Source organism: Enoplosus armatus, chromosome 1 (assembly GCF_043641665.1).
Source record: "Enoplosus armatus isolate fEnoArm2 chromosome 1, fEnoArm2.hap1, whole genome shotgun sequence".
NCBI classification, from domain to species: Eukaryota; Metazoa; Chordata; class Actinopteri; order Centrarchiformes; family Enoplosidae; genus Enoplosus; species Enoplosus armatus.
In genome coordinates, this window is record NC_092180.1 from 21986853 (window position 1) to 22011336 (window position 24484).

General features: G+C 41.9%; 1 protein-coding gene across 1 annotated transcript in view; it reads left to right on the forward strand.

Annotated features, from left to right (window-relative positions):
* Positions 1 to 24484, forward strand: part of hcn4 (hyperpolarization activated cyclic nucleotide-gated potassium channel 4) — a 63387-nt gene that overhangs the window by 28279 nt on the left and 10624 nt on the right. The window contains exons 4-7 of the mRNA XM_070930615.1: positions 1918 to 2079; positions 5335 to 5553; positions 18933 to 19079; positions 19385 to 19625. Of these exons, the coding sequence (XP_070786716.1) occupies positions 1918 to 2079; positions 5335 to 5553; positions 18933 to 19079; positions 19385 to 19625 (769 nt within the window). The remainder of the gene's footprint in view (positions 1 to 1917; positions 2080 to 5334; positions 5554 to 18932; positions 19080 to 19384; positions 19626 to 24484) is intronic.

Here is a 24484-nt window from a genome sequence, read left to right on the forward strand (position 1 = left end):
GGCCAGTAAGCTAATTTTGATGTGTGAAATCGGTGTACCGCTCCTTTAATTTTCATCCTTAATCGAAGCAATCTGAAAAATAAAACAGAATTGTTAAAACAAATCCATTAAGACATTTGACATTTCATATCTCGTGTAGCATTATGCATAAAGAGGTAGCTACACAGCTTTATTCTTCTCCTTTGACTAAATATGCAGCTCCCTCTTGCTGATAGCCTGAGGGTAAATGTAATATTGGAATGGTAATTATGCTTGAATCTCAAATAACTAATTTAAAAATAATAATTGGAAATGTAAACAATACACTGTGCGCTTGTACGCTTTATATCTTTGTCAACCCCTAATGTCCCAGGAATTGCTGTATTTGAATTCACATATTACTTAGCAAGTGTTTTTATAGATTTAAAAGCGACCTCTGTTTTATAAAGCTTCCCTTTCCTGTCTGAAAATACGATTTCGCAAATGAAAAATATATCAGGCTCAATGTTGGAGATGGAAAGGAGCAAGTCATGATTTATTCATTCGTCACAGAGTGAATTTAACACTTTAATGTTATGGAATGCCATTACGGCTCCAGCAGGAAATTTGACATCACACAACACTGCATATTAGATAACATAACTTATTTATCACCATTATATGTATCATTATAAGCTCCCTAAACAGCAAACAATAGCTCACATTTGACGTGCAGCTGTGAACAGAAGTGTAGAAAATTAGGCGATTTGGTGGGTTGAGCGAGAAAAGGTGCAGCTGTGCGAATGATTCGGCTTAGGTGATGTAAAAGTGCCCAAGGCTAAACATTTTGAACAAGAGCCCAAAGAAAGGCGGAGAGGGACAGAGTGGGAGAGAGACACGTCGAGTCTCAGTGTGTGTGTGTGTGTGTGTATGTGTGGACAGAGAGTGCGTGAGAGGGGGAATGTCTCCATCCACTCTGAGAGAGACTGGCTCCGCTCCTCGCCCGGGCACATTTTCCCGGGCATACCCCTGGCTTCATGCTAGCCTGTCGTCGGAGCTAAACTGATGTGATTTGATGGTGCAGCAGCACCCACACTGTCCCGGACAAACACCACACTGGTCCCTGCCAGCCTCCCTCTTAACACGCACACAGAAAAAATACTCAGATACGCACTCACATTTGTATGCATTCAGATGGAAACAAGAAAAATAAACAAGCCCGGTGCTTCAGGAAGATGAAACTTTGAGTGACAAATGTGTTGATGTCTTCATCTTCCTCCTCATCATCACCTACTGCTGAACAACAAAGAGAAGATGGAATATCCCCTCTCAGTCACAAGCCCTTAAAAGGCACTGAGTGGGTTTTAATAAGGAGTGGAGTGGTTAGCAGTGCACACTGCGGTCTTCAATGGGATTAAGAGGCTTTGAATGGTTGAGGCCATTAAAATCTACACCAGCCCAGAAGTCCTGGAGCGCCTTATGAGTATATTTATCATTAGGATTAACAAACCCAGCCTGTGAACGCTCTCACCCCAGGAGCGCAGCCACCTCTACCCTCGTACCATTATTGTGTTTGGCTGCGTTGCTGATGATAAGAGCGATTCAGCAGCAGGGGAGGTAAAGCTCTGGTCCCAGTCTGCTGACCATCCCCGCTGGACAGTTCTCAGAACAGCAGCATCTGCATCCACCAGCTCATCTGTGTGCACTGTAAAAAGCTGTGGTCTCTACAAGATAAGTACATTGTCGTCTAATTCTTAAACCACAAACCCTGTGCATGACGTGATCAAAGAATAGACCCAGAAGTCATTGAACTGCTTGCAGAGGAGGAAAATCTCCCTTGAGGACGTGTGTGTGTGTGTGTGCTCTGCAATCTAGAGAGATTTCAAGAATTTGACCATCAGCGTGTTGAGTCATCCTCCCCTAACCTGTTTCCTGCTTCCTTCCTGTCCCACCCCTCAGATCTTCCACATGACCTATGACCTAGCCAGCGCCATGGTGAGGATAGTCAACCTGATCGGCATGATGCTGCTGCTGTGCCACTGGGACGGCTGCCTGCAGTTCCTGGTGCCCATGCTGCAGGACTTCCCCGCCGACTGCTGGGTGTCCAAAAATAAGATGGTGGTAAGTGCTTCTCCTGCACCGAGTCCTCCTGCCTGTTCGAATCAGATTATGGCCTGTCTTATCTCATCCATCAGCTTCAGTAATTACTGTACTAAAACCCTGTAGCATCCTGGGAAAGATCGCCTTGAATATCTGTCATTTTAAGCCCTAAATCAAATATATTTATCTGCTGCATTTGCCCACATTTTTTCAATTTGCTGATTATTTGTATTTATTTGGTGCTCTGGACATCTGTCCATTTTGCGAGAGGAGAGAAACACTGAGGCTGTGCAGGGAACATTGATTTTCTGAGGAGGACAGACAGCCCTTCTTCAATATTGGTTGAATATTGACAGTTTCCAGTGAGCACTCATGCTGTGCTTTAATTTTGCTCTATTGTTAAAACAGCTGCTGGAGTAGAGTCTCTGTTTAAGCCTGACTCATAATAGAGTTCTCCTTTTATTTGCTTATGGAAGCGGACTGTGTCACACCTGATGTGCATGTCTGAATCACCCGCAGCTGATGGCCTCATGTTTACTTCGCATGTTATGAAAGAGTGCGGCTCCGAAGGAATCTGAGTTAGTCAGTCACGTTTTGTGGTGGGGCCCTCAATAGGGATTGATCTGACATCAATGAATGCTCCTCTCTTCAGTATAACCATACCAATAAATCAACATGTACTTAACCCTTAAGGAATGCAGCTGAGGAGAGTGGTTCCCTAACTGATGGCTTATCAATATACACGTCGATATAAGTGTCAATAGGGCAATGTTGGGAAAAATTGAAAGATGTCCACATGTTGTAAAGCCTGGATTGAATAGGTTCATTGGCAATGTTTCAACCAAGTAGGTTTTCCTTTGTCAGCTTATTGCATTCAGCCATTTAGTATCCATTATAATGATCACAATTATCTTATTCATTCTTGTAAAAAACACATTATTTTCATTAGAATTGAATACTTACAGTGCATGTTGTACATATGGCAGGCTAAGGCTGACTTTATTTAATAATTTAAGTCACAGACAGAATACTACATTTATTAACAGAAAGATGACAGATAAAGAGCCCAGAATAAATGCATTTTTAAACTGTGACAACAAACAACAAAACAACACGTTCAAGAAAGCCAAGTTTGAGTTTTACATAAACCAGCTTCCACTCAGCTGTATGTTCAGCTCTCCGTGCCAGAACAGAAGTCACATGAGTAGTTACATCGCTCAAGGTATGATGTATTTGGTTCATCATGCCTCGCTGCCTCCCTGACGTGCTCACTTGTTATATTTAATCATAAGAAACGACAGATGTTGCAAACCACTGTCCCATGAGATGTTTCACACTTTAGCTAATTTTAGCTCGTTTTCCATACCTGTCTGTGCAGAGATACACACACGCAGGTGAGTGGGTCCTGCTCAGGGACAGCGTCAGTACTGGGGATCAAACCAGGAACCAGTAGACAGCCTCTTTGAGCAACCTTCCAGTTTAACCAGCCTCTTTGTCTTTCACTTATCTGGATTAACACAAAAGATAAAGATATACATACAGACTTCTATGTTGCATATGGTTACATCCATGCAACCATGACTATTTCCTCCTTCCCTTAACCGCAATGAAAGATGCATTTTACCACTAGTTCGATATGCATGGAGCCAAGTTGCAAGGGGATTATTTTAAGTTGCATAAGGCTGAGCTGTCAGGCAACATAATGTAAACTGTGGCTCATCATTAAGGTGCAGTACAGTATGCATGGATTAAGATTTGATTTGATGTCTTTCCCTGCAGCACTGAAAGCAAGGGCATGATTGCTGTAGTAATCTCTTTGTTTTATTCTGAAAAACATACTGTATTTGAACCTCATGTTCGTTGCAGATGCAGAAATAATACTGCATGATACACAAAGCCACAACAAACAAAGGCAGATTTAAATAGTCCTGCAGAGCAATATGAGACCTTAGCCATTTTGCGTTTTTTAAACAAAAAATCAAAATTTCCTGTGATGTGTTGACTTTTTCAGAGAAATATTGCCTTTCCTCGTATGTTCTTAATAAAAAAAAAAACCTACTTTTACCTTTACTTACCACCATTAAAATCTAAAAATCCAGTCCTCTATTTCTTAAATTTTTTAATACCTCCATCTCAGCGACTCTGGAATATGGGCTCACATGCCAAATGCCTTGTCACAGGATGATTTCATGCAGTTTTGACTGGAGTATAGTTAAGCATTTTCTACTTCTCATGTAGTTACAGCTCAGAGTTGTGTTTCCAAAACTTCCACAGAGGTTGCACTGGCTTCCTTACTCAGATTCCTGCGTCCAAACACAGCCCTCTACATCTAGGAGTGCAGAGGCCCTGAGATGTGAGGAAGAACACTCATAATGTACTTAGTTTAAAATCCCGTGTGAGGGATGTAGTCTCTCATTAACATCAAAATGGAGTTTGTTTTGTTTCACACAGTAAACACTGTCTAATTAATTGCATTACGTAGAAGAATGGTTCTCAATGTGACAGAATAACAAATATATCTTTCTGAATTAATTCAAGCCTCGGGGGCAGGCACCTCTCTGATGGAAAGCTCCTCATGTTTTGCTCACATTACCTGGTAGACAAAGAGTGTGTTAGTATTGACTCTGTCACGGTGGGTTTGGTCCTGATTAGTATCATTAGGAGGCATTTTTTGCCTTCTTTTACAGTAGCTGTCCCATTATTGTGCTGGGTCATCGCTCCTTACCTTTTCAGGAGGGCACTAATAAAATTGCTATCTCTCTCGGCTTTTCCGCCGTGGAAATGAGTTTGAAAGCAATTTAGACATGTCACCCCCAGGAGAGAGTTGATATTGATTTGCCATGAACTACCACCGGAATCTAAAGGAAAAGGGGCAATTTATCTACAAATGAGAAAACTCAAAGAGAAATCACATTTTTCTAAATAGCTGACCTACTTTCTGTCATGCAAACCTCTAGTGTCTCACGCTCCATCCGCCCATTCTTAGGGCTCTGTTTTACACTCCTGCCTAAATGTCTGCTTGCTCCAAATGTTTGCATATTGAAAACTGTGTTTTTGCCCTGCCATCTGCTCTGTATTGAAGTAAGAAGTCGACGTCTGCCATTAGTTTTGTCTTAAGTAATTGGATGTGTGCGTGTATGTGTGTGAGCTGTCAGGGTGCTCATTGACCTTTAATGTGCCACCAACACCCTGATGAGAGAGGGAGAGAGAGAGAGGAAGATAGAAGTGTTCCAATGTACTCACCCTAACTCACCCCATCTCCTCTGTTTCATCCAGAATGACACATGGGGACAGCAGTACTCCTACGCACTTTTCAAAGCTATGAGCCACATGCTGTGTATTGGGTATGGCATGTACCCCCCGGTGGGCATGACAGACGTGTGGCTGACCATCCTCAGCATGATTGTGGGCGCTACCTGCTACGCCATGTTTGTGGGCCACGCCACCGCGCTAATCCAATCTCTGGACTCATCTCGGCGGCAGTACCAGGAGAAGGTGAGTCAAGATGACGTGTCGCTGACAGCCGTGTTGTCTTGATTTGTTTTGAAGAGAGGACAGTGGTGGTAAGGTAGGATGCTGGCTTGTCCTCAGCTTGAAGCTTGGTTTTTGTTTTCTCGTTCCATTTGTTTGATGTTTGTACAGCCACTAAACACACACTGACATCTAGGCATTGCAGGTCCATCATAACTCTTTCAAAAAGGGAAAACACGCACCATCATCCTCTAAACCAGGGGTTTTCCAAGTCTGACACAGTGGGGGCCCCTCAGACAAAATTGAGACAACTGCGCCCCCAAACATCCCCAGTCTACTCTACTGTCAAAAGATAGTAAATAGTGCAACATGACAAAATGTTATATGAACAGCTTTAGTCACTCCTGTTATTATTATTTGTCTTACTTTGTTTTGGGGATAATCACAATCCAAATTTTGACTACATCTCTCAAAGCATTATGGGAACCACAGTTAAAAAGGAAGTATAATGTTGCCATGGAGTCAGTCAGTTAGCTGTGGGCTGAGCCCCGTTCTTTTTAACTTATATTTGTCTACATTTTGGCAAATTGACACCATTAAAAGTTTACAGAATTACCTATTAGCAGTTTCTGTTTCAGTGTAGCCATGGATGTACGGACAACTATCACTGGATTCAGTTGATGCTGAAGAAAACTTAAAAACTGATGATTCTTAGGCAAGTGTCTTCTTTCTATGATTTCTAAGCTGATTTACTTACATTTAAGTTTAAGTTCTGTATTTGTCATGTGCACAACAATTACAGTGAAGCAGTCGTTGGCAATGAAATTCTTGTTCTCAGGCTCCCTCCAACAATGCTCACACAAAATGTACAATAGAAAATCACACAAGTAAAATGAGAAAAAAAGAATCTAAGACAAAGCCTGAGCCTGGTGATGTCAGGGCTCTGACCTCCTCTCTGTAGGCCGTCTCATCATTTCCGGTGATCAGGCCGATGACGGTCATGTCATCAGAGAACTGATGATGATGTTGGAGCTCTGGGTGGCCACGCAGTCATGCGTGAACAGGGAGTACAGGAGAGGGCTAAGCACGCAGCCCTGAGTGGCGTCGGTATTGAGAGTTAGGGTGGAGGTTGTGGTGGTGCCTACAGCCTAGGGTCTGCCTGTCAGGAAGTTTACGTTTATTCTGTCCAGCTAGTAGAGGATGGCACATGGCTGTCCTGTGAAAACCATGTATCTGTAAATCAGCGTTTTTTTCAGGTGTGTGATTCAGTGCATTTTTCAGCTAACCCATTAGGGCATACAGAGGTAAGTGTCAACATCTTCTCAGCTCCTGCAAGCCGACTTTTTATCTTTGGATGGATAGGTTTTTGCTGTGGAGCCATCCATATAGAGACAGGAACCCCAGCCTCCCCAGTTCAGTGAAAGGAAAGCCCTGACAGCTGGCTGTGAAGGCCGAGCCGTGTTCCACAGTGCCTTGCCCTCTGTGGGCCCAGCATGGGCGATAATGAGCTGAACTGCGAGGCTGCCACAGCTCCTCTGTGGCAAGGAGGAGACAGGAGAGGATGACCTCCGGGGAATGGAGGCAGAGGCTCGAGAGACCCCACCCGAATGAGAGAGGGAGAGTGGGAGTGAAAGAGGGCAGAGAAAAAGACCCAGGGAATGGATTAGCTGATGTAATGGGTGTGTGTTGCTACATCTTCAAAAGGAGAAAAAGTACACTGGATAACTTAACACCTCACGAATCTAGGGGTGAGTAAGAGACTAGTTTTCCACCAGATTCTCATCAGCTAAAACGGTGAAAAACCATGTGAACCATGCAGGTAGGTGCATGACTAATGCTGCTGATGTGAGTAGGTCTTTAATGAAAGGGGAGCAAACCATCTCCCAGCTCAGCACTCTCAACTCGTCTGCTGCTCTGCTTTAGAGATACCTTGCTGCCAAGTAGACTGAACAGCTGGCCTGCCTCAGCACCAGTCAGCATGTGCTACCAAAGCCATTTGCTGCCGTTTCTGGGATCACCCCCTAAGGCACCTTAAGAATCCCCCAGCCAGCTAAAAAGGCTCCCCTGTGCTACCACAGCTTCCCACGGTGCCTGCCTGCAGAAAGGTTATTACTGCAGACTGCAATTAATTTTAAAGAGTGCAGATTCTCTCATTTATCTTTCCACATGCCTCAGTGATAAGGCACTCTCTGGGTGCACTGTCACTACGTGCTCATCTGGCTGTGTGAGCCAGATAGTAGTCATTTCAATGACACTGTACTATACCCACTCCTCCTTCATGCTTATCAGGGTTAGTTCCTTCAAAGACATAAACCTTTTTGTCATTGGCCCTTGCATTGGTTGTGTGACAATGGGATCTGCTTCCTGGAGATTTCACTCTGCTTTTACCGTGTTACACTAATACAATAATCCAGGCACTCAAGAAGTGGACAATCCATGGGTCAATCCCTGGAGTGTTGAGAAGGCAGGTGGCTGTTTTCAGATGGCCACTGGGCCGCCATGACAGGGACAGCTGTTCCTGACTGCTGGGACTCAGCCTGGAGAGACATCTGCTAACTGAGACACCACCAACATAGCAGTCTGTGTCCAACCTGCCATCATACACCAAGCTATTCTACACACATGTCTGTTAGACTGGGTGATTCTATGCTGTCTCATTAGTTAAAGTAAGTTGCAGCACATGCACAAGGTGAGGATGGTAATGTCACAGAAATTAGGTAAATATGAAATACTTGATGATTACGAACTGATGAAAATCCAAAGCAGCATATAAGAGATATAATTCTTTCTTCTCTAACCCAAGAAGGAAATGACACACACTGTGTAAAAATGAATGGTGCACCAAGAAAAAAACACTTAGTCCACTGCTTTGAAATATGAAATTGAAACACTGTTCAAAGGAAAAAAATGTCTCTCTTTACATAAATATTTGCATATTATATGGTGGATACTTTAAATAATATTATATGTGTTCATATTAATCTGTGCTCTCCTGTCAGGGCACTTTTATGAGTGTTATTGAACTCCCAAACTCAGCCTCAGAGTGGGTGCTCAAAGTACAAGGACACTGAGAAGTTTTAATTCTCATCAAAACCAGTGTGTGTTTGTAACACATTATATGAAACAGAATTACATTAAGTGGTTATTCGTGTTTTTGGTTTGTCATGAAAATTAAGGGAAAAAAACAACTTTCAACTCACATAAATATGTTTACCACAGTTCTGCCAGAAAGGTTTTCATCTTGTGCTCACTGCCTTTGTTGGTTTCTGAACAACATCTCAGTGTTCAGAGACACTCTTTAATACTTCATTTAGCGTGCTGACTCATCACCTGCATAGCTGATGTTGCAGATTACAGACCGTGAAATGTGAAGAATTAGACGTTTTGACTCATTAGTAAATGCTGAAAATGCCACGGTCTCTTTTCTGTTGGCAAGCTGAAATGGATGTCTGTAGTTTGCAGTTTGGAGTTTTTTGTGTTCGGATGCCAAACGTGCCCATGTTGATATTCCAAAGATGTTGTCAGCAAGATGACAAAACTGCATAATAATTTGCATACACCACTAGTCTGTAACATGAATTGTGACTGACTTATCTGCAATGTAGACGCTATGCAGCCCCATGAATCACTGGTATGTGTTTCGATAGTTGTGGTTATAACAAAGTAGTTACAAAATTCAAATGTGGATGGGAGTATAAATTCAAATGACCATTAGCTAACATGGAACTGTACTATGGCTTTTGACCTGAGCTGGCTAGTAGGTAAACACCCAATGGGCCACAACACCAATACCCACCCTTTACTGTCACAGTGGGATGGAGGGTAGATACTGACTACTGTTTAGTTAGTGAAAGAAGTCAAATGTTGATCGATGTTGAGCCAAGCAGCACCATGGCCACATTCAACTGCCTCATGCTGACTTTGATGTGACACAGGCTCTGCATTCATCCAGTGTAAATGAGCTGTAAAAAGTAGAACATGGAGCCCTCATACACATAGCATTATGGCCGAGATGAGAGGCCATCTGTCCAGTTGGCATGCAGAGATGTAACCCTAACCCTGTCCAGGTAACCGTTAAATTTAGATGGGAAACAAATCAGTGAAAACCCTCTGGGGGACTATGAAGAAGAAAACCGGTCTATTAGAAGTGTAGACGGGAAATATGAAAGGAGGGGGGAAAAAGCTTTGCCATCAAAGATGGTGAAAATTATCATCAGAAAGCCCAAGTATAATCTTTTCTGAATAGAATTCTATTACAATGTGGCACCATGTGATAAATGCCTGGGCTGTCAGAAGCTAGCAAGCAGACTTAAATGAGCTCTTAAATGGGAATCAGGCAGCCTGTTAACTGTTACACAAAGTCAAGATCCCAACAATCACACTAAATACTAGGGGTTGAAGTGTGGCCCCCACTGAGATGAAAAATAGCTTTATTAGATTCATTTTCACTCAAAGCTAAAAATATATGCCTGATGCCAGTCTGTTGTGTCTGTGTGTAAACAGAGCCTGTGGGTGCAGTATAATAAAAACGTGTGCATTTTCTAACCGTTTGCAACTCGATTTGTTGCAGATGCATCTGACTGCATGGATTAGGTTGGGTCCATGTCAGATCTGAATGGAAAAGTGACAAGTGGAAAGTGGGCATGGTGTAAGCTTTTTCTGAGCGCTACCTTTTCTACTCAGTGACTCCCATGTGCTAGAGGTGCAGAGTTCTAGTTACTGAGTGCTCTAGTCATGGGATTTTACTTACATTTTCAAGTAGTGTTACACATTGTGGTATCTTTATTTGAACTCTGTACACCCTGCTAGATGAGCTGAGTTTAATTGTACTTAATGGTGATCAGACATGTTTAACTTTTGTAAAACTCAAATTCAAATTAAAAGATCAATTGTTAATCTATAAAATGGGAGGGGGGGAGTGAAAGATGTCCCCATATCCCAAGATGAAATGTTCACATTGCTTGTTTTGTCCAGACAACAGTCCAAAACCCAAAGTGTCACAGTCCGTCTCCCTGTCCCTCCTCTCCAACCACATTTCTATTTCCCCAGGCCCCTTCATCTGCGTTTTCCTTCCTTCCACCATGTGCCCTCAGACTTTCCCTCCTTTCCCATCTTCACACTTGTTCCCGTTTCCCTCATCTGCTCTGCAATTGCCTGGCCTTCCCCACCCACTTCCTCACCTGCATCTTATTTCCTAATCAGCCACTCTCTCCATATACCGGCCTAGATTCTTTGTCAGTTCGTCCTAGTTGTTATGTTGCTGTCTGCCCTTTTGTCTTTCTCTCGCCCGAACCCAGACCTCAACTTGCCTGCCTGTTACCTGTCTACCTGCTCGCCTACCTGTACCTGCCTATAAGCTATTTTGGTCATTAAACCACTGACACCACCCCGCCATGTTCCGTTGTTGCCACTCTCCCTCACCGTTGTGACAAAGATATTCAAACAATGACTGTAAACAGAACACGCAGCAAATACCCTCATTTGATAACCTGAAACCATTTATTGTTTGCCGTTTGTTGCTCCATAAATGATTTCATAGATTAGTCGAATGTCAAATTAACTAACCGAGTCAGCATTGAATATCTATTAGTAAAATATGACAAAAGACTCAATTTGTTGATTGTTTGGTGATTTTCTGTACCAGCCTTAATTTGATATACTGTAACTGTCTACAGGAGTAGAACGTTAGTCCTGTAGTACTACAAGGTAGTACAGAATAGTACAATACTGTAGTTTTTAGTTTTGTACTGTAGTATAGACTCCTGTGGTATTATTAAGAGTATTATTCAATAATCTGTTGGGGTCTCTCATCCCCACATTGTACCCCTGTATTACCCAGCGAGCTGTTCTGCTACAGCACAGTCTAAAACATTACGAGCTGGAATGGCTTTAGCATCTGCCGAATTCCCCCAAGGATTCTTCCCTCTTGTCTCAGGCATGTTGAGAACCATTATCACACAAAGAGAATTACATCTCCTCAGATTGGGGGCACAAGATGGCTGCACATGTGACTGTGAATACAGGGTATGCCTGCCACTCCAGCTCTCTGTAAGCCACTGCTTATCTGTCACTGTGGCCCTCTACAGTGGACATGTATACAGTACAGAGGGATCGGGACGCTAAAGCAAAAGAGATAATCTCATTCATTTGTAAGTGACTTGTGATCCATGTTGTCTTATTTACTTTATAGAAGCTCTGATCCTTTTGAGCATTTCTCCTCTCAGGTTTAACAGTATATTATTAATATTATTCAGCGTGGGATAACTGAGTGATGTTCTGCTTGTTGGTAGTTACCGATGAAATCAGGGATGCCCAGGAGGGTACATGAGTAGCGTGTTGTGGCATGCCAGTCCCAAATGGCTTTAGAAGGAAATGGCAATGGGGTGCTGCAGCCCCTCCCCTCTAAATCTCTAATTAACACTTGGCAATTAAACATGGCTCTTTGGGGAATAGTTAATAAGAGGCCCAAAGCTGATTATTTGTGGGCGAAGAGGCTCTAGAGATCATTTGTTCCCCCCACTTCAATCCCCCAATCAAGACCTTTGGAAATACAGTAAATAGTCATCAGAGGAGGACTATATTTGCACTTACAAAGTTGTCCCTTTCTTTACAGGGAGAGAAATGGATTAATGCTGTCAGGGATGTAGTAAAACATGCAATTTTAGTATTATATACTAATATATACCCAGTCGTCTCTGTGTTGGTTGATTTTTGAAGACCTTAAACAACCCTTGTATGGAAAAGATGTAGGTTTCATCCAACAATAGCAATAACTTTGTGGCGCCTTGTAGAGGTTAAGTCATGATTTCCCCATACAATCAAACCCAAGGGCACAGCTGTCAACAAGTTGAGGAGCTTAAGTCTGATTCTGCCTTACAGTAAGAGTCGTTCTCATTAGTTGGGACCTGACTGATGGCATTAATCTAAACCCTGTTACATTCCCTTTTCCTCTGTCTGCCACACAACTTTCACTGCTGAGTCAAGGACTGTTGACATGCCCCAGAGGTACTCAATGAAACACCCGCTCTCTGAGTGTATAACCAAAACCAAATCAAAGGTGACACCAATGTCAATATACTCTATATTTGGATGATTTGTCTGTAAATGTCTTTTATACAATCTTTTAATTGCGTGCTTGTAAATTAGCAATTTGTGGTCCTAGCTTGAAAAGTGTTAAACAAATAAAAATATTATTTTCACTCCTACAGATGTACAGCATTTTATTAGATATACAGTAGCAACATGGTGTTTCCAAGGGAATGTCCTTGCTTGAGTAGGCTAGGATGCACTATAGTGACCATTAACTAATCACACCATCTTAACTAACTAAGGCCTAATTGATGAAATTATCAATAAATTATATACTAACTCCCCTTACCAATGAAGAAGTCTTGGTTAGCCCGCAGATTAACAAATAGTGAGTCTAATGAAGAAGAGTCTACAGCCATGCTAGCAGCTCTCTGTGAGGCTGCACTTTAAGCTAAATGATAAAAACGTTAATTAAATGCCATGTTCACCATGACAGTGCTTACATGCTGATGTTAAGCAGGTATAATGTTTGCCATGTTCGCTATCTTAGTTTAGTCGATAGAAATTAGTTTTGTCATTAGCTTTGCATGTATTTGGTCATAAAGCAAAGTATACGACAAAATTACAATGACTGAGCTAGAGGAAAAGTCAGGATGACCAGTTATTACAATTCATCCTAAGGCGGATTATGAATGTCAAATGTGCCAAATTTCTTGGCAATCAATCCATAGTTGTCAAGACACAAATGTGAACTTCAAGGTGGCGCTAGAGGAAAAGTCAGTGGATCACCAAATTAGTTGGCTTCATCCTCTGGGCACCATGAATGTCTTTTATAAAATGATATGGAGAAGGAGATGGAGAGCAGTGGAGAAAATGTTTAGAAAGTATAATTAAGTGGCTGACATCTCTTTTGGGAAATAAATTATTCATATTTTATTTGGTAAAAATTTGCATCTGCTTGGAGAGCTGCATGAGAGAGAAGGGAATTTGGGGCGAAAAAATTAAAAGCGTGATAAAAGAGTAGAGGGACAGAAGGAAAAAGGAAAGTACAAGTGGGTAACAGACCAAAGAATGGCCATGTGGAGAAAGATCAAAACTGAGAATGAGGGGGAAAGGATTTGTGAAATGAAATAGCATGAACATGCAGTTCTGTATAGCTCAGTGGGCATAGTATGCTTCTACTGTAACATTGCCAAGCCTGGACGTTAATAGGCTCACCCACCCACACACACACATACACACACACAAAGCTCTACTTTAATGTACTTAGAAGACAGTAAGTTACACTATATACAGAGGCACGCTTCACTCTTGACATTGTCAAGTCTGTACATATTAGGTTAGCAGGGACACTTTGTACTAACCTTAGTTAAACAGTCCAATGGCATAGAGATGGAAAATACAACTTTTTTACTTAATTGGCTGTGTCATTTAAGGAGCAAAACATGTTGAACAAAGCAGCATTCTTTGTATTTTTGCATTTTATTATGCTAGAAAATGTAAATATCACAGAAATTCAACATCAATAGCCAAACATTGCTCTGCTAAAACCACCAAAGCTGGACGAAGGTTTGTCAGACTCCAACGTATTGCCAAGAGTTAGATAAGAAGATTGTTACCAATCTCATATCTGTCCGTTAAATATGAAACTATAGCCAGCAGCCCATTAGCTTAGCTTAGCACAAGGGCTGGAAAAAGGGGGTAACAGCTAGCCTGACTTTGTCCAAAGATAACAAAATCCACCTACCAGCTCCTCTAAAGCTTACTAATTTACACATCATATCTTTTTTCTTTATTCTGTACCAAAACCAAAGTGTAAAAACGAATGAATGGTTATGTAACTATTTTTCCGCCGGGCATAGTAACTTCCCGGAGCTTTTGGTAGGTAGGTGGATTTTGTCACCTTCTGGACAAAGCCGGACTAGCTGTTTCGCTCCCTTTCGCCCTGAGCTAAAGGGTTACTGTACAGATTTGAAAATTGTTTAAATTTTTTCATCCAATGAGTTGGCTGAACTAAAGCAAGAAAGAAAGAATCAGTCCTATGGATCTCATCAGCTACTCTTACATTTTGAACAGCCTGCAGCCTGAAACCCCTGGTTTTCAGAGTGCAGCGGGGGAGGCTGATGGTGGAATGATTACCTCCTTAATGTTGACTATGATTTGATTTAGCCAAGTAGAGCAGGAGAGCAGGGATCTTCCTGGTGGCAGTGCGATGACGGCTGTGCAGCAATAAGATAATTTCCTGTCACAGGGGGTGTTATCAGCCCATCACAGCGTCAGGAGAACGCCGTCACCCCATGGTCGGTGTCTTTACATCCTGTCACCTCCTCCTGTGAGACTCAACAGTGATTCGTAAATATGAAATGCCTTCGAGTGAGACACTGAGCTACTCTGTATAGTACAGTTCTACTCATTACAATAAAAAGGCAATAGGACATTATCGTGCGTTTGTTCACTTGACTAATGCCCTTTCATGCTGGAAGAATCAAATTGTAACATACTCCAAAGCTGAGGATAAATGGTTCTATTACATGTTGACAGTGTTTTGTTGTTGTTTTTTTATGAATGTTAAAGAAAGGGGTTGGCAGACATTCTGAAGGTGATGATAATACACGCCTTTGAAACAGAGCGCCATGCTGTGGCATGTCTAATGCAGGAGACATAAAGACATTAGACAAGATGCTGAATGTGGGTTACACCTGTCATCTTCACCCTGGCGTCACACGCAGACAAGCCATCTTCGCTGAAATGCTCGGCAGCCAATGGGACTGCAGCGGGAGATGCCTGCGATTGTTTTCTAGAGCTTTCCGTCTCTCGGAGTAGAGGAGCAAAAGTTCTTTCTCTGTGCGAGGATTCTGTTTCATCATCAGATCAGTAAATGCTCAATTTTATGCCAAAAGGGATTGTGGGGATAAAGACTCAAACCCTTACCCCATGACAGAGCTCATCCATCTCCCTGCAGATGCACAGAGGCTGGATATCTAAAAGCTTCTTTCCACATCTTATTCTTGCTTGTGCTATTTAATTTTCCAGGTCACTTTACACATCATCGACACACATATTTGCCAAATATTTCACTTGAATTAATATTTCAAGTATATCAGATGAGCAATTTCTATATATATAGCAATTTATATTTATATATATGGCACTTGCAGATGTATGTGTACATTGTTGTGTTTATGATCATCTTTGGGCAGCTAACAATGCATGCAACAGAAAGTGGTCGAGGGAGCTGTGTCATCGATATGCGCAGACTGACTCCAGACTGTTTTCTTTGTCTATGAGGGACTCGAAAGGCTCTGCTCAAACACAGACAAACTAAAATCCATCTAAGTTTGGCAAAGAGGGAATCACAGGAAAAAAAGAGAACATTGCAGACCTGAACATTGTAGAGGGGGATAGAGGGGGCTGCAGAAAGGAGGATTTCAAACACAACAGGGTGTCAGTGGGTCAGTGCAAGCGTAGAAGATGGCTATACAGTAGTTTAGTCTGCCTACATGTTTAATAGTACTGGATTCTCCACTCTCATCTCCTGATTTTCAGGAAGCCTGACAGCTTTTCTGCTTCCACAAAAAACAATCTGACTTGCATGAGACAGCTGTCCTTATTTACTGTGCTATATTTCCAAAAGATTGGCCTTTTGATGATCTCCTCCAAGATTAGTGGTGACTAGGGCATTAGAGCCGGATAACAAAGAGGGACATCTGAGGTCAGCCATGTCGTTGAGTGGTAAGGCCGTTGGCACTGTAGAAATGGTGATCAAAGAGCACCTCCAGCGTCGCCCTATGAATGGTTAATTTCTCTTTGTTTTTCTTTCACTGAGGGTCAAGGATTCTACCTGTTATTATTCCCGAGGTGCTCTCAGTGTGCTTTGATCTGCATCTTTGCTTCCTATACTGTAGAATCAATGAAAGCCATCTAACACATTTCAATACTTTTGTTTTTAACAAAATATGTAGCACAGGCCTCAATACAAATGAAGTAGAGGGGTGACACTCAACAAATATTTATACTAAATCACAGAATTTAAGTTAAATTGACCTTGGGGCACCAGTTATATAGACGCTAGACGTTCAAGAGTGTGTAGCAATGTTAGGCTTACATTAACTGTATTACTTACGTGGTGGAAAATAATTGATTAACTACGTATATATGTGCATGTATATGCCTATGTGTACATACATGCACAGCACTTTAAATGAGCAGAATTTAAAATGAAGAAGAAATATTTTGATTCTGCACCATTTCTAGGTCAGTAATCAAATTTAAGCAAATTTGTGTCATTGACCAACTTAACTCCTTTATACAAAAAGTCAGATTTCCTTGAGTTGTATCCTTTCCATCGAAGCATGTGTTCAAATGACGTGGATTTGATCTACTCATCGGAGGCTCAATTAACTCAGCTTGCAGCCAGTGTTAACCTGTTATAAATATGGATGTGCCGTAGCATTGTGATAGTGGGAAACATGGCATCAGAGCTACGGGAAAGTGTCAGAAGTCAAATTGTTATTCTAAGCAAAGACGGGCTGGCTCAGTGTCAAATCATGGCAAGACTAAAGCTTTCTAAGGGGGCGGTGCATGGAACTCTACTTTTAACGCATCGAAAGATGGCTGTCTTGTAGTGGTCTCAGAAAACGAGTAGCAGTTTTTAAACCACTTCTCAGAAGTGAAAACAAGGCCAAACGCTTGGGGTGGGCTAAGAAATACCAGCATTTTACTGTGGATGACTGTGCTGTAGAATCCAAGTTTGAGATTCATGGCACTAACAGAAGGGTGTATGTAAGGAGACAAACCAGGAGAAAACAAACCAGTGTATCAAACCAACAATGAAACATGGTGGTGGGAATATTAAACTCTAGGGTTTTGTTTTTTGTTTTTCAAAGATTTAACTTTTCACTCAAATTGTTAAACTGACTTTATTGTTTGTAATGAAAAAAAAGCAAATGAAATGCAGGGCATGTTTTGGGACCCAGAGATCATGTGAACAAGAGGTTTAGCAGAGTTCAACAGTTCTCTGTGAAAGATGTGAAATTATTCATCATCATCATCATCATCAACATCATCATCATCATCATCACATCATAAATACACCGCAAAGTGTTTTGCTTTCTGTGTGTTTGAGGAGCCACAGGGGTTTGTTTATTACTAACTGCACTCACGTGTACACTATAAATAGGCATTATCAGCAGGACACATCAATAAGATCATAGCTTGATCATCATACAGATTTAGAGTTTTCATTAGTTTTTTTTTTGATGGGATTTTAGTGGCTTTGGAATTTATTTACAACTGTATTATATTGTGCAATGTTTGTGATTATTTCATCTTTAGTTTAGTTTTATTCTATTTTTAATAGTTCTAATGTACTGTATGTATGTAACACCTACAAAACATGTGTGTATGTGTATTAGTCATTTCTCACATATTATAATTTGTATGTAAGCTAAAATGTACTTACAATTTATGATGTTAAACCTTTCACATGCATACGCACACACAGAAACATATAATTACACACACGTACAGTACATGCATTCACACACTTTCATCTTTTGTGGTTTCCTTGTTTTCCCTACTGTTTTATTTCTCTCCTGTCACTGGGTTAAAGCCATGATTTGAATTTATAATCACATCACACCTTTCGGTGAACACTCACATAGTCACATTCCTTCTTTCTCACACTCTCTTCCTTTCACTGTAGCCTCCAAACACACACTAAACTCAATAGATTATACAGTAGTATCCTGCAACCACTTATGTGACTTATATATCTTAAGAAAGTATATGTGGATGCAAATTATTAAAATTGTCGACTCTGATCTTCTGCTGAAGAAATACTTGTCATATCAGTTGTTACTAAATGTAATTTGGCAAAGAAACGCACACACACATGACAACGGAACGGACAGAAGTTGGTTGAAACTCCAACTTGAAATTGAAGTGACACATTTACTTTACTCTGAGAGTGTTTCAGTGGCAATGCAGATCCAGATTAGCCACAATGGTGAATGCTTTACAAGCTCCAGCGAACTGCCAGCATGACTAAACACTTCTCGACAATGATCACACCTCAATTCTCCAGTATCTTTAGAGAAGCGGTATGATAGTTAAAATGATTTAATGTGCTTCCAACAAATATGGAGTTAGTACATTATGTCAGATTGCATTTTGTCTTTTGAGAAAGACAGACAGACTGTGAGAGGCATGATCAGACACTGGAAAAGTGTTATCTTGTTGGCCTGTGTGTATTCCTTCTATTTTTCCTTGTGTGTCTAACCTCGGTGCCAGCTGTTCCCTGTGGCTGTGTATCTGTGCTACAGCACTATGGCCTTTGAGTAACCTGATTGTTGTGTGTCTCTGTGTCCCCGCAGTACAAACAGGTGGAGCAGTACATGTCCTTCCACAAGCTGCCAGCAGACATGAGGCAGAGAATCCACGACTACTACGAGCACCGTTACCAGGGCAAGATGTTCGACGAGGAGAGCATCCTGGGAGAGTTGAACGAGCCGCTCCGAGAGGTGGGATTAGTGTTCCCTGTCTGCATTTGAATCTCCTGCACATGCCGATGTGTTGCATTCAAAAGCTTGTGTGCTGCTTGACATTTCCCTCAGTTCAGTTTTCTTTTCTTGAGGCTAAATTTAAGTAAGAGTAAAACTGAGAGGAGCTCAGAAAAAAAAACTACAAATGTCTGCACAGCTGACATTTTTCCTGTTATTACTCTAATATCCCTCTTGTCTGCAGTTGTGACAGGTCAATGCATTTTGTAAAGCACCACCTCTTTTCTGCTGTTCTTGCTAACTGCTTTCTCTGTGTGCTTGCACAGGAAATCATCAACTTTAACTGTCGAAAGCTGGTGGCGTCCATGCCTCTGTTTGCCAACGCTGACCCCAACTTTGTCACCTCCATGCTCACCAAGCTGAAGTTTGAGGTTTTCCAGCCTGGGGATTATATCATCAGGGAGGGCACCATCGGCAAAAAAATGTACTTCATACAGCATGGGGTTGTCAGCGTACTAACCAAAGGCAATAAAGAGACCAAGCTTTCAGATGGCTCCTACTTTGGAGGTAAGACAAGCTGGTGCTGCACTAGAATCACAAACTCAAAGGTCACATACACACACATCTTTCTGTGGAGCTTAAATCTGCTCTGTTTTGATATTAATAATACTGTCCTTCAGCACCTTAAGAGCTTGGCCTGGGTTTGAATTTTGATTCAGCATTTGGATAATGCTGTTCTGGCCCTGATATTAGCTCGTCACAAGCATGAAGTGGTGTGGTATGTTGTGCAGTGCTTGTCACCCCACTTAAAATTCTGCTTCATGGTTTATGCAGGACTTTTCCCTTAATTCACATCATGAGCTGTCTCTTAAATGTAGGGCAAACCCAAATTAAGAAAACAGTACTTAAGAAATATGCATTTAAAGGTCAAAGGGGTCAGAAAGCTGTGAAATTACATACTATATGAATGCTTGAGACTTGTGCGATAACCCAGAGTTGTTATGTACTCAACTCATGTTATGTTCTTAATCAGGGTCAGATAATGCGTAGCCCTCTCATGGTCCCACAGAGCCCATGACACATGTAGGAGACAATGCTGTCATACTGCCCTCACCAAATACCAATTAATTTGCCCAGTGACAGCGTATCATTTAGACTACACTGTTAAGTAATGAGAAATGGTGGCAAAGCGTTTAACAGCACATGACCTGCCTGTGGAAGTTTAATTACGCCTTGCCTGCTCAAGTCCATCTCCATGCCCTCTCTCCGGGGGGTTCCAGAGAAATAATGAAAAGATGGCAGGCAATCTATCTCTACACATGCCAAAACTAATCAACATTTTAGACAACATGGCCCCAGCTCTCTCTAAGGCCATGTTGTCTCAAATGTTGTCCAAAATGTTCCTTGCTTCCGTCCCTCCTCAGCGAGGCAGAACTCACTTTCAAAGAGAGGTTCAGTGAGCTTACAGGCACATTTCTAGCACATGCATTGTGGTAATACCACTTGGACATTCTGCCACTCAAAGACGCTGAACTGAGTGTACTCTTGACGACAATGTCATCTAAATGCATTAGAGTGAATGCATCTACGTTTTAGTTTTTTTTTTTTCCTTGAGTAAACATGAGTAGTGTAACCCACAGAAGTGCAAATGCACTGGTTTGGAATTGAAACTGGCTTGCTCGCTTTAATCTTAAGCCTTGGATCTGTAATTATTTTCCCCTTTTGCGCATTATAGGCACAAGGCTTTTGACTCCATTATCCTGTGACTATTCCTGGCAGTGCCACTCCTCTGGGGGGGGTAAGGGTGGGGGCTAGTGAGGTAAGCCTAGAGCCACTGGGAGTTTGTTACCAAACACGAGTTAGTCATTCATGAAATTAATTGGTGCAGGATCAGCACAGGGAGTATGTGGCACATGTGGATCTCAATGTGGCTGTCAGTATCAGCAAGCAGGAAGTCAAAGCAATAAGTTGTTGTTTTTTATATATATTATGTGCAGAACATGGAGATCTCCACGTGAATTGCTAGGTTTTCACTCTCTATTGTGCACATGGATGTATGAGCATGTGAATGGAGAGCAGCCGCCGTCCACTCTTTGAAGAGCTTTCATTTTTGTCAAACACACTCAGTGTCAGCAGGCTCTGGTTTACAGTACAGCAAATGGCATGCGTATATGCTCATCAACATCTCAGCAAACTCGTAACTCTTTCATTCATAGACGACCTGAATTATTTACTCAATTATATACTCAGCAGTCTGCTCCAGTTTGTTAGCTGTTGGATTAGCTCGAGCCAGAGAGCCTAAAGTCTAAAGTGGACACGACATGTCCTGGATGGGAGCGTCGGCTGGGCACACAGCAATCCAGTGGAGGGGAAATGTAATGTGACTGCAGTACTAACGCCAAGGGACACATGGATCGCTGCCAAGCCCGTTCTCTGGACGCTGCTCTGGGCTCAGAAAGAAAACATGCACCCTCCACTTCCCTCTTTCTCTCCTTATAGTTCAGTATTGAAACACTTATCAGAACAGCATCTCCGCTGCCCTCTCAGTGCCCAGACAGAGCAGGTTATTGTGTTGTTATAGTTCATCCTTTGTTGCCTGCAGTAATTGATGTGTTGCCAGTGCGCCTCTCTCTTGGTTGGAGTAGAGCTCAGTGACATTGTGGTGGCCCTGCATGCCAGTCAGAGGTGCTTATCAAAAGCTGCCTTTGATTAGACCTCTAAGATGGCTCACTTTGCCTCTGAGTGAGTGGCTCGTAGCAGCTCTGTGAGTGGGGGTGAAAAAAGAAAGCGAGACAGAGAGTGGGAGGGGGTCTAGGGGAGGAGTAAGTTGACTGCACAGTTTGCAATCTCCTGTGTCATCTTTTTGGCTTTACTCAGCCTCTGACTGGTTTTCTGTGAATGGTGCTCTCTTAATCTGTAGTCTTGTGAAGTCCAGGGTCAGGGAACTAATACTCCTCCCATTGCCCCCTCTCTTTCACTTTTTTTGCCTTTTTTTCCATATCTGAGCTCAGACTGGCTGTGCTATACAACTGCCAAATGACCACCTTGACTGAGTGAGTCAGTGAGAGCGCCTGGCAGCAGCAGAGTCCCAGGTAATCCTCCTGGTCCTTAACCCAGTTAACACCAATCCACCTATTTTGGAGCAGCATCAGTTGAAGATTGAGGCACTGCATCAGTTGACTGATGACGAGAATAGGGGATATGATGATATTTAAAGTAGTCTTTTGGTCAGGCTGCGTCACACAATGTGAGGGTGCAACGCAGTCAATTGGATAGGAAATACGATGTGATCCCACATAATACACAACATTATACATATACATATAAGTATGTATGGTGTTATTGGATAGGACAAGGTTGTCATACAATAAAACAAAATGCTTACAATAGGAGGATAATTATCAAAATTGATAATTTACTGGTCAAAGTGATACTTACAGTAGCAAATACTTTACCAGCTTCCATCCTGGAGCTGTGTTGATAAACTCATCCAACTCTGAGGATTTTTGTCAGACAATCTGTTTAACAAAATCAAAGTCAAAGGCATTTCACATGCAATTCTAATTTTGCACAAAGCAATTTCAAAGAGAGACATTATTATTATTGGGATTTTGTTTCTTTTGTCTCACGTCAAATTTTCAATAAATGATTGAAATTTTTTTCAGCCATGCTAGCAGCTCTGTGTCCGCATGCTAACATGCTCACAAAGACAGTGCTAACTGATGTGTAGCAGGTGTATTGTTTACCATGTTCATCATGTAAACAGTTTTGCATGTTAGCATGCTTACTCATAGAGCAACATATTGGACAAAATGAAAGTTTGACCTGATTACGGTGCTAGTTGAAAAGTTAAGGGATCACCAAAGTACAATTCATCTTGAGGAGAACTTGAATGTGTGTACCAAATTTCATGACATAGTTCAGACATTTCTCTCAAAACTACAAATGTGAACCTTGTGGTGGCACTAGAGGTCAGGGGATCACCAAAGTCATTAAGTTTTATCCTCCGGGGATCATGAATGTATGTGTAAACGTGTGTGCCAATCCATCCAATAATTGTTGAGATATTTCAGTCGGGGCCAAAGTGGCTGACCAACCGACAGACTGCCATTGCCATCCCTAGAGCCATGCTGCCGGCATGGATAAATATTACTAATAGGATAATAGAAATGCCAGTATTGACTATATTTTTGTTTGTTTAGATTGTTTATATTTCAGAAAGTAGAGTATGGGCCTTTGTAACTTTACGCTTATTAAACCAAATATAACTTGATGGAGTTGCATCTGTACATACACACAAACATCTTCTGGTCCTTGAATGTTGTTTTATTGTGTCTTTTGTACCTCACCAACGTAACCATCCTCTGTTCAGGGGGTGAAAAAGAGACAATGAGATGTGACGGAACCCCAGCATCAGCCAAGATGCATGAAAAACACCAGATATCCCCTACCTGTCTATGCATGCAAGCCAAACGGAAGGTGTTTGCGTAGCTATGCTAATGCTGTGAGGGAGTGAGCATGGCATGTCACGGGGAATCAGGCGGCCCACTGCGGATGTTTCAAAGGTTAGAGAATGTCCGCTCCGTGGGCTGGGGGCAGTGTCGGGGAGGGAGATGGGAGCTGACAGCGGGACTCAGAGTCCAGGTGAGCTTTGCCAGACCAGGCTGCAGGACACAGATACTTTATCACAGACCAAGCAGTCCTGCTCATACTCATTAATTCACATCCATGCACACTTGTAAGCAAAGAGGAAGGCAGGTACACACATAGAATCACATGCAGATATATGCACACTGAGACTTATTTAAAAGCACATTCAAAGGCCAGCATTTGCATTCACTCACAGCAGATTAATGCACAGTAGTTTGCAGGTGCAGCCATGCCTGCATACAGTACATGTATGTTGTGCTGTGTCTGCTTTCACTCTGTTAGAAACAAACATACTCACTTCACTAATTTGTTAATTTTGGCGGATGTAAGCCAAGAGAAAGTCAATAAAAACTCATATAGAGCATAGTTTGCGCATGTATGTAGCGTATGGTATTCAAAAATGAAGACATGTAAAGACAGTAACACAAGATGTCTCAGTTTTTCTCCCTATCTTGCTATCTCTCCCACATGTCCACACACAGACTCACACACACTGACATCTTGCGTGGCATGCAGTCTGCTCTCCACTTTGAGAGCTGCTGCAGGGACTCGGGGGAAGCATCTTTACAGTAAGAGCCCAGGACACGTGGGCTGCACCATCCAACAAAAGACCAGTCATGTGTGGTTTCATCAAGGTCACAGCACATGACGTCTTAGTCCTCCTTTCCCAGAGCAACATCCAATTTTAATTGGTGTCATTCAATTTTGATGAATGCTTTGTCACTTAAGTGTGAAAATGAAACATCATGGCTATGGCAAAGTAACATTTTCTAGTG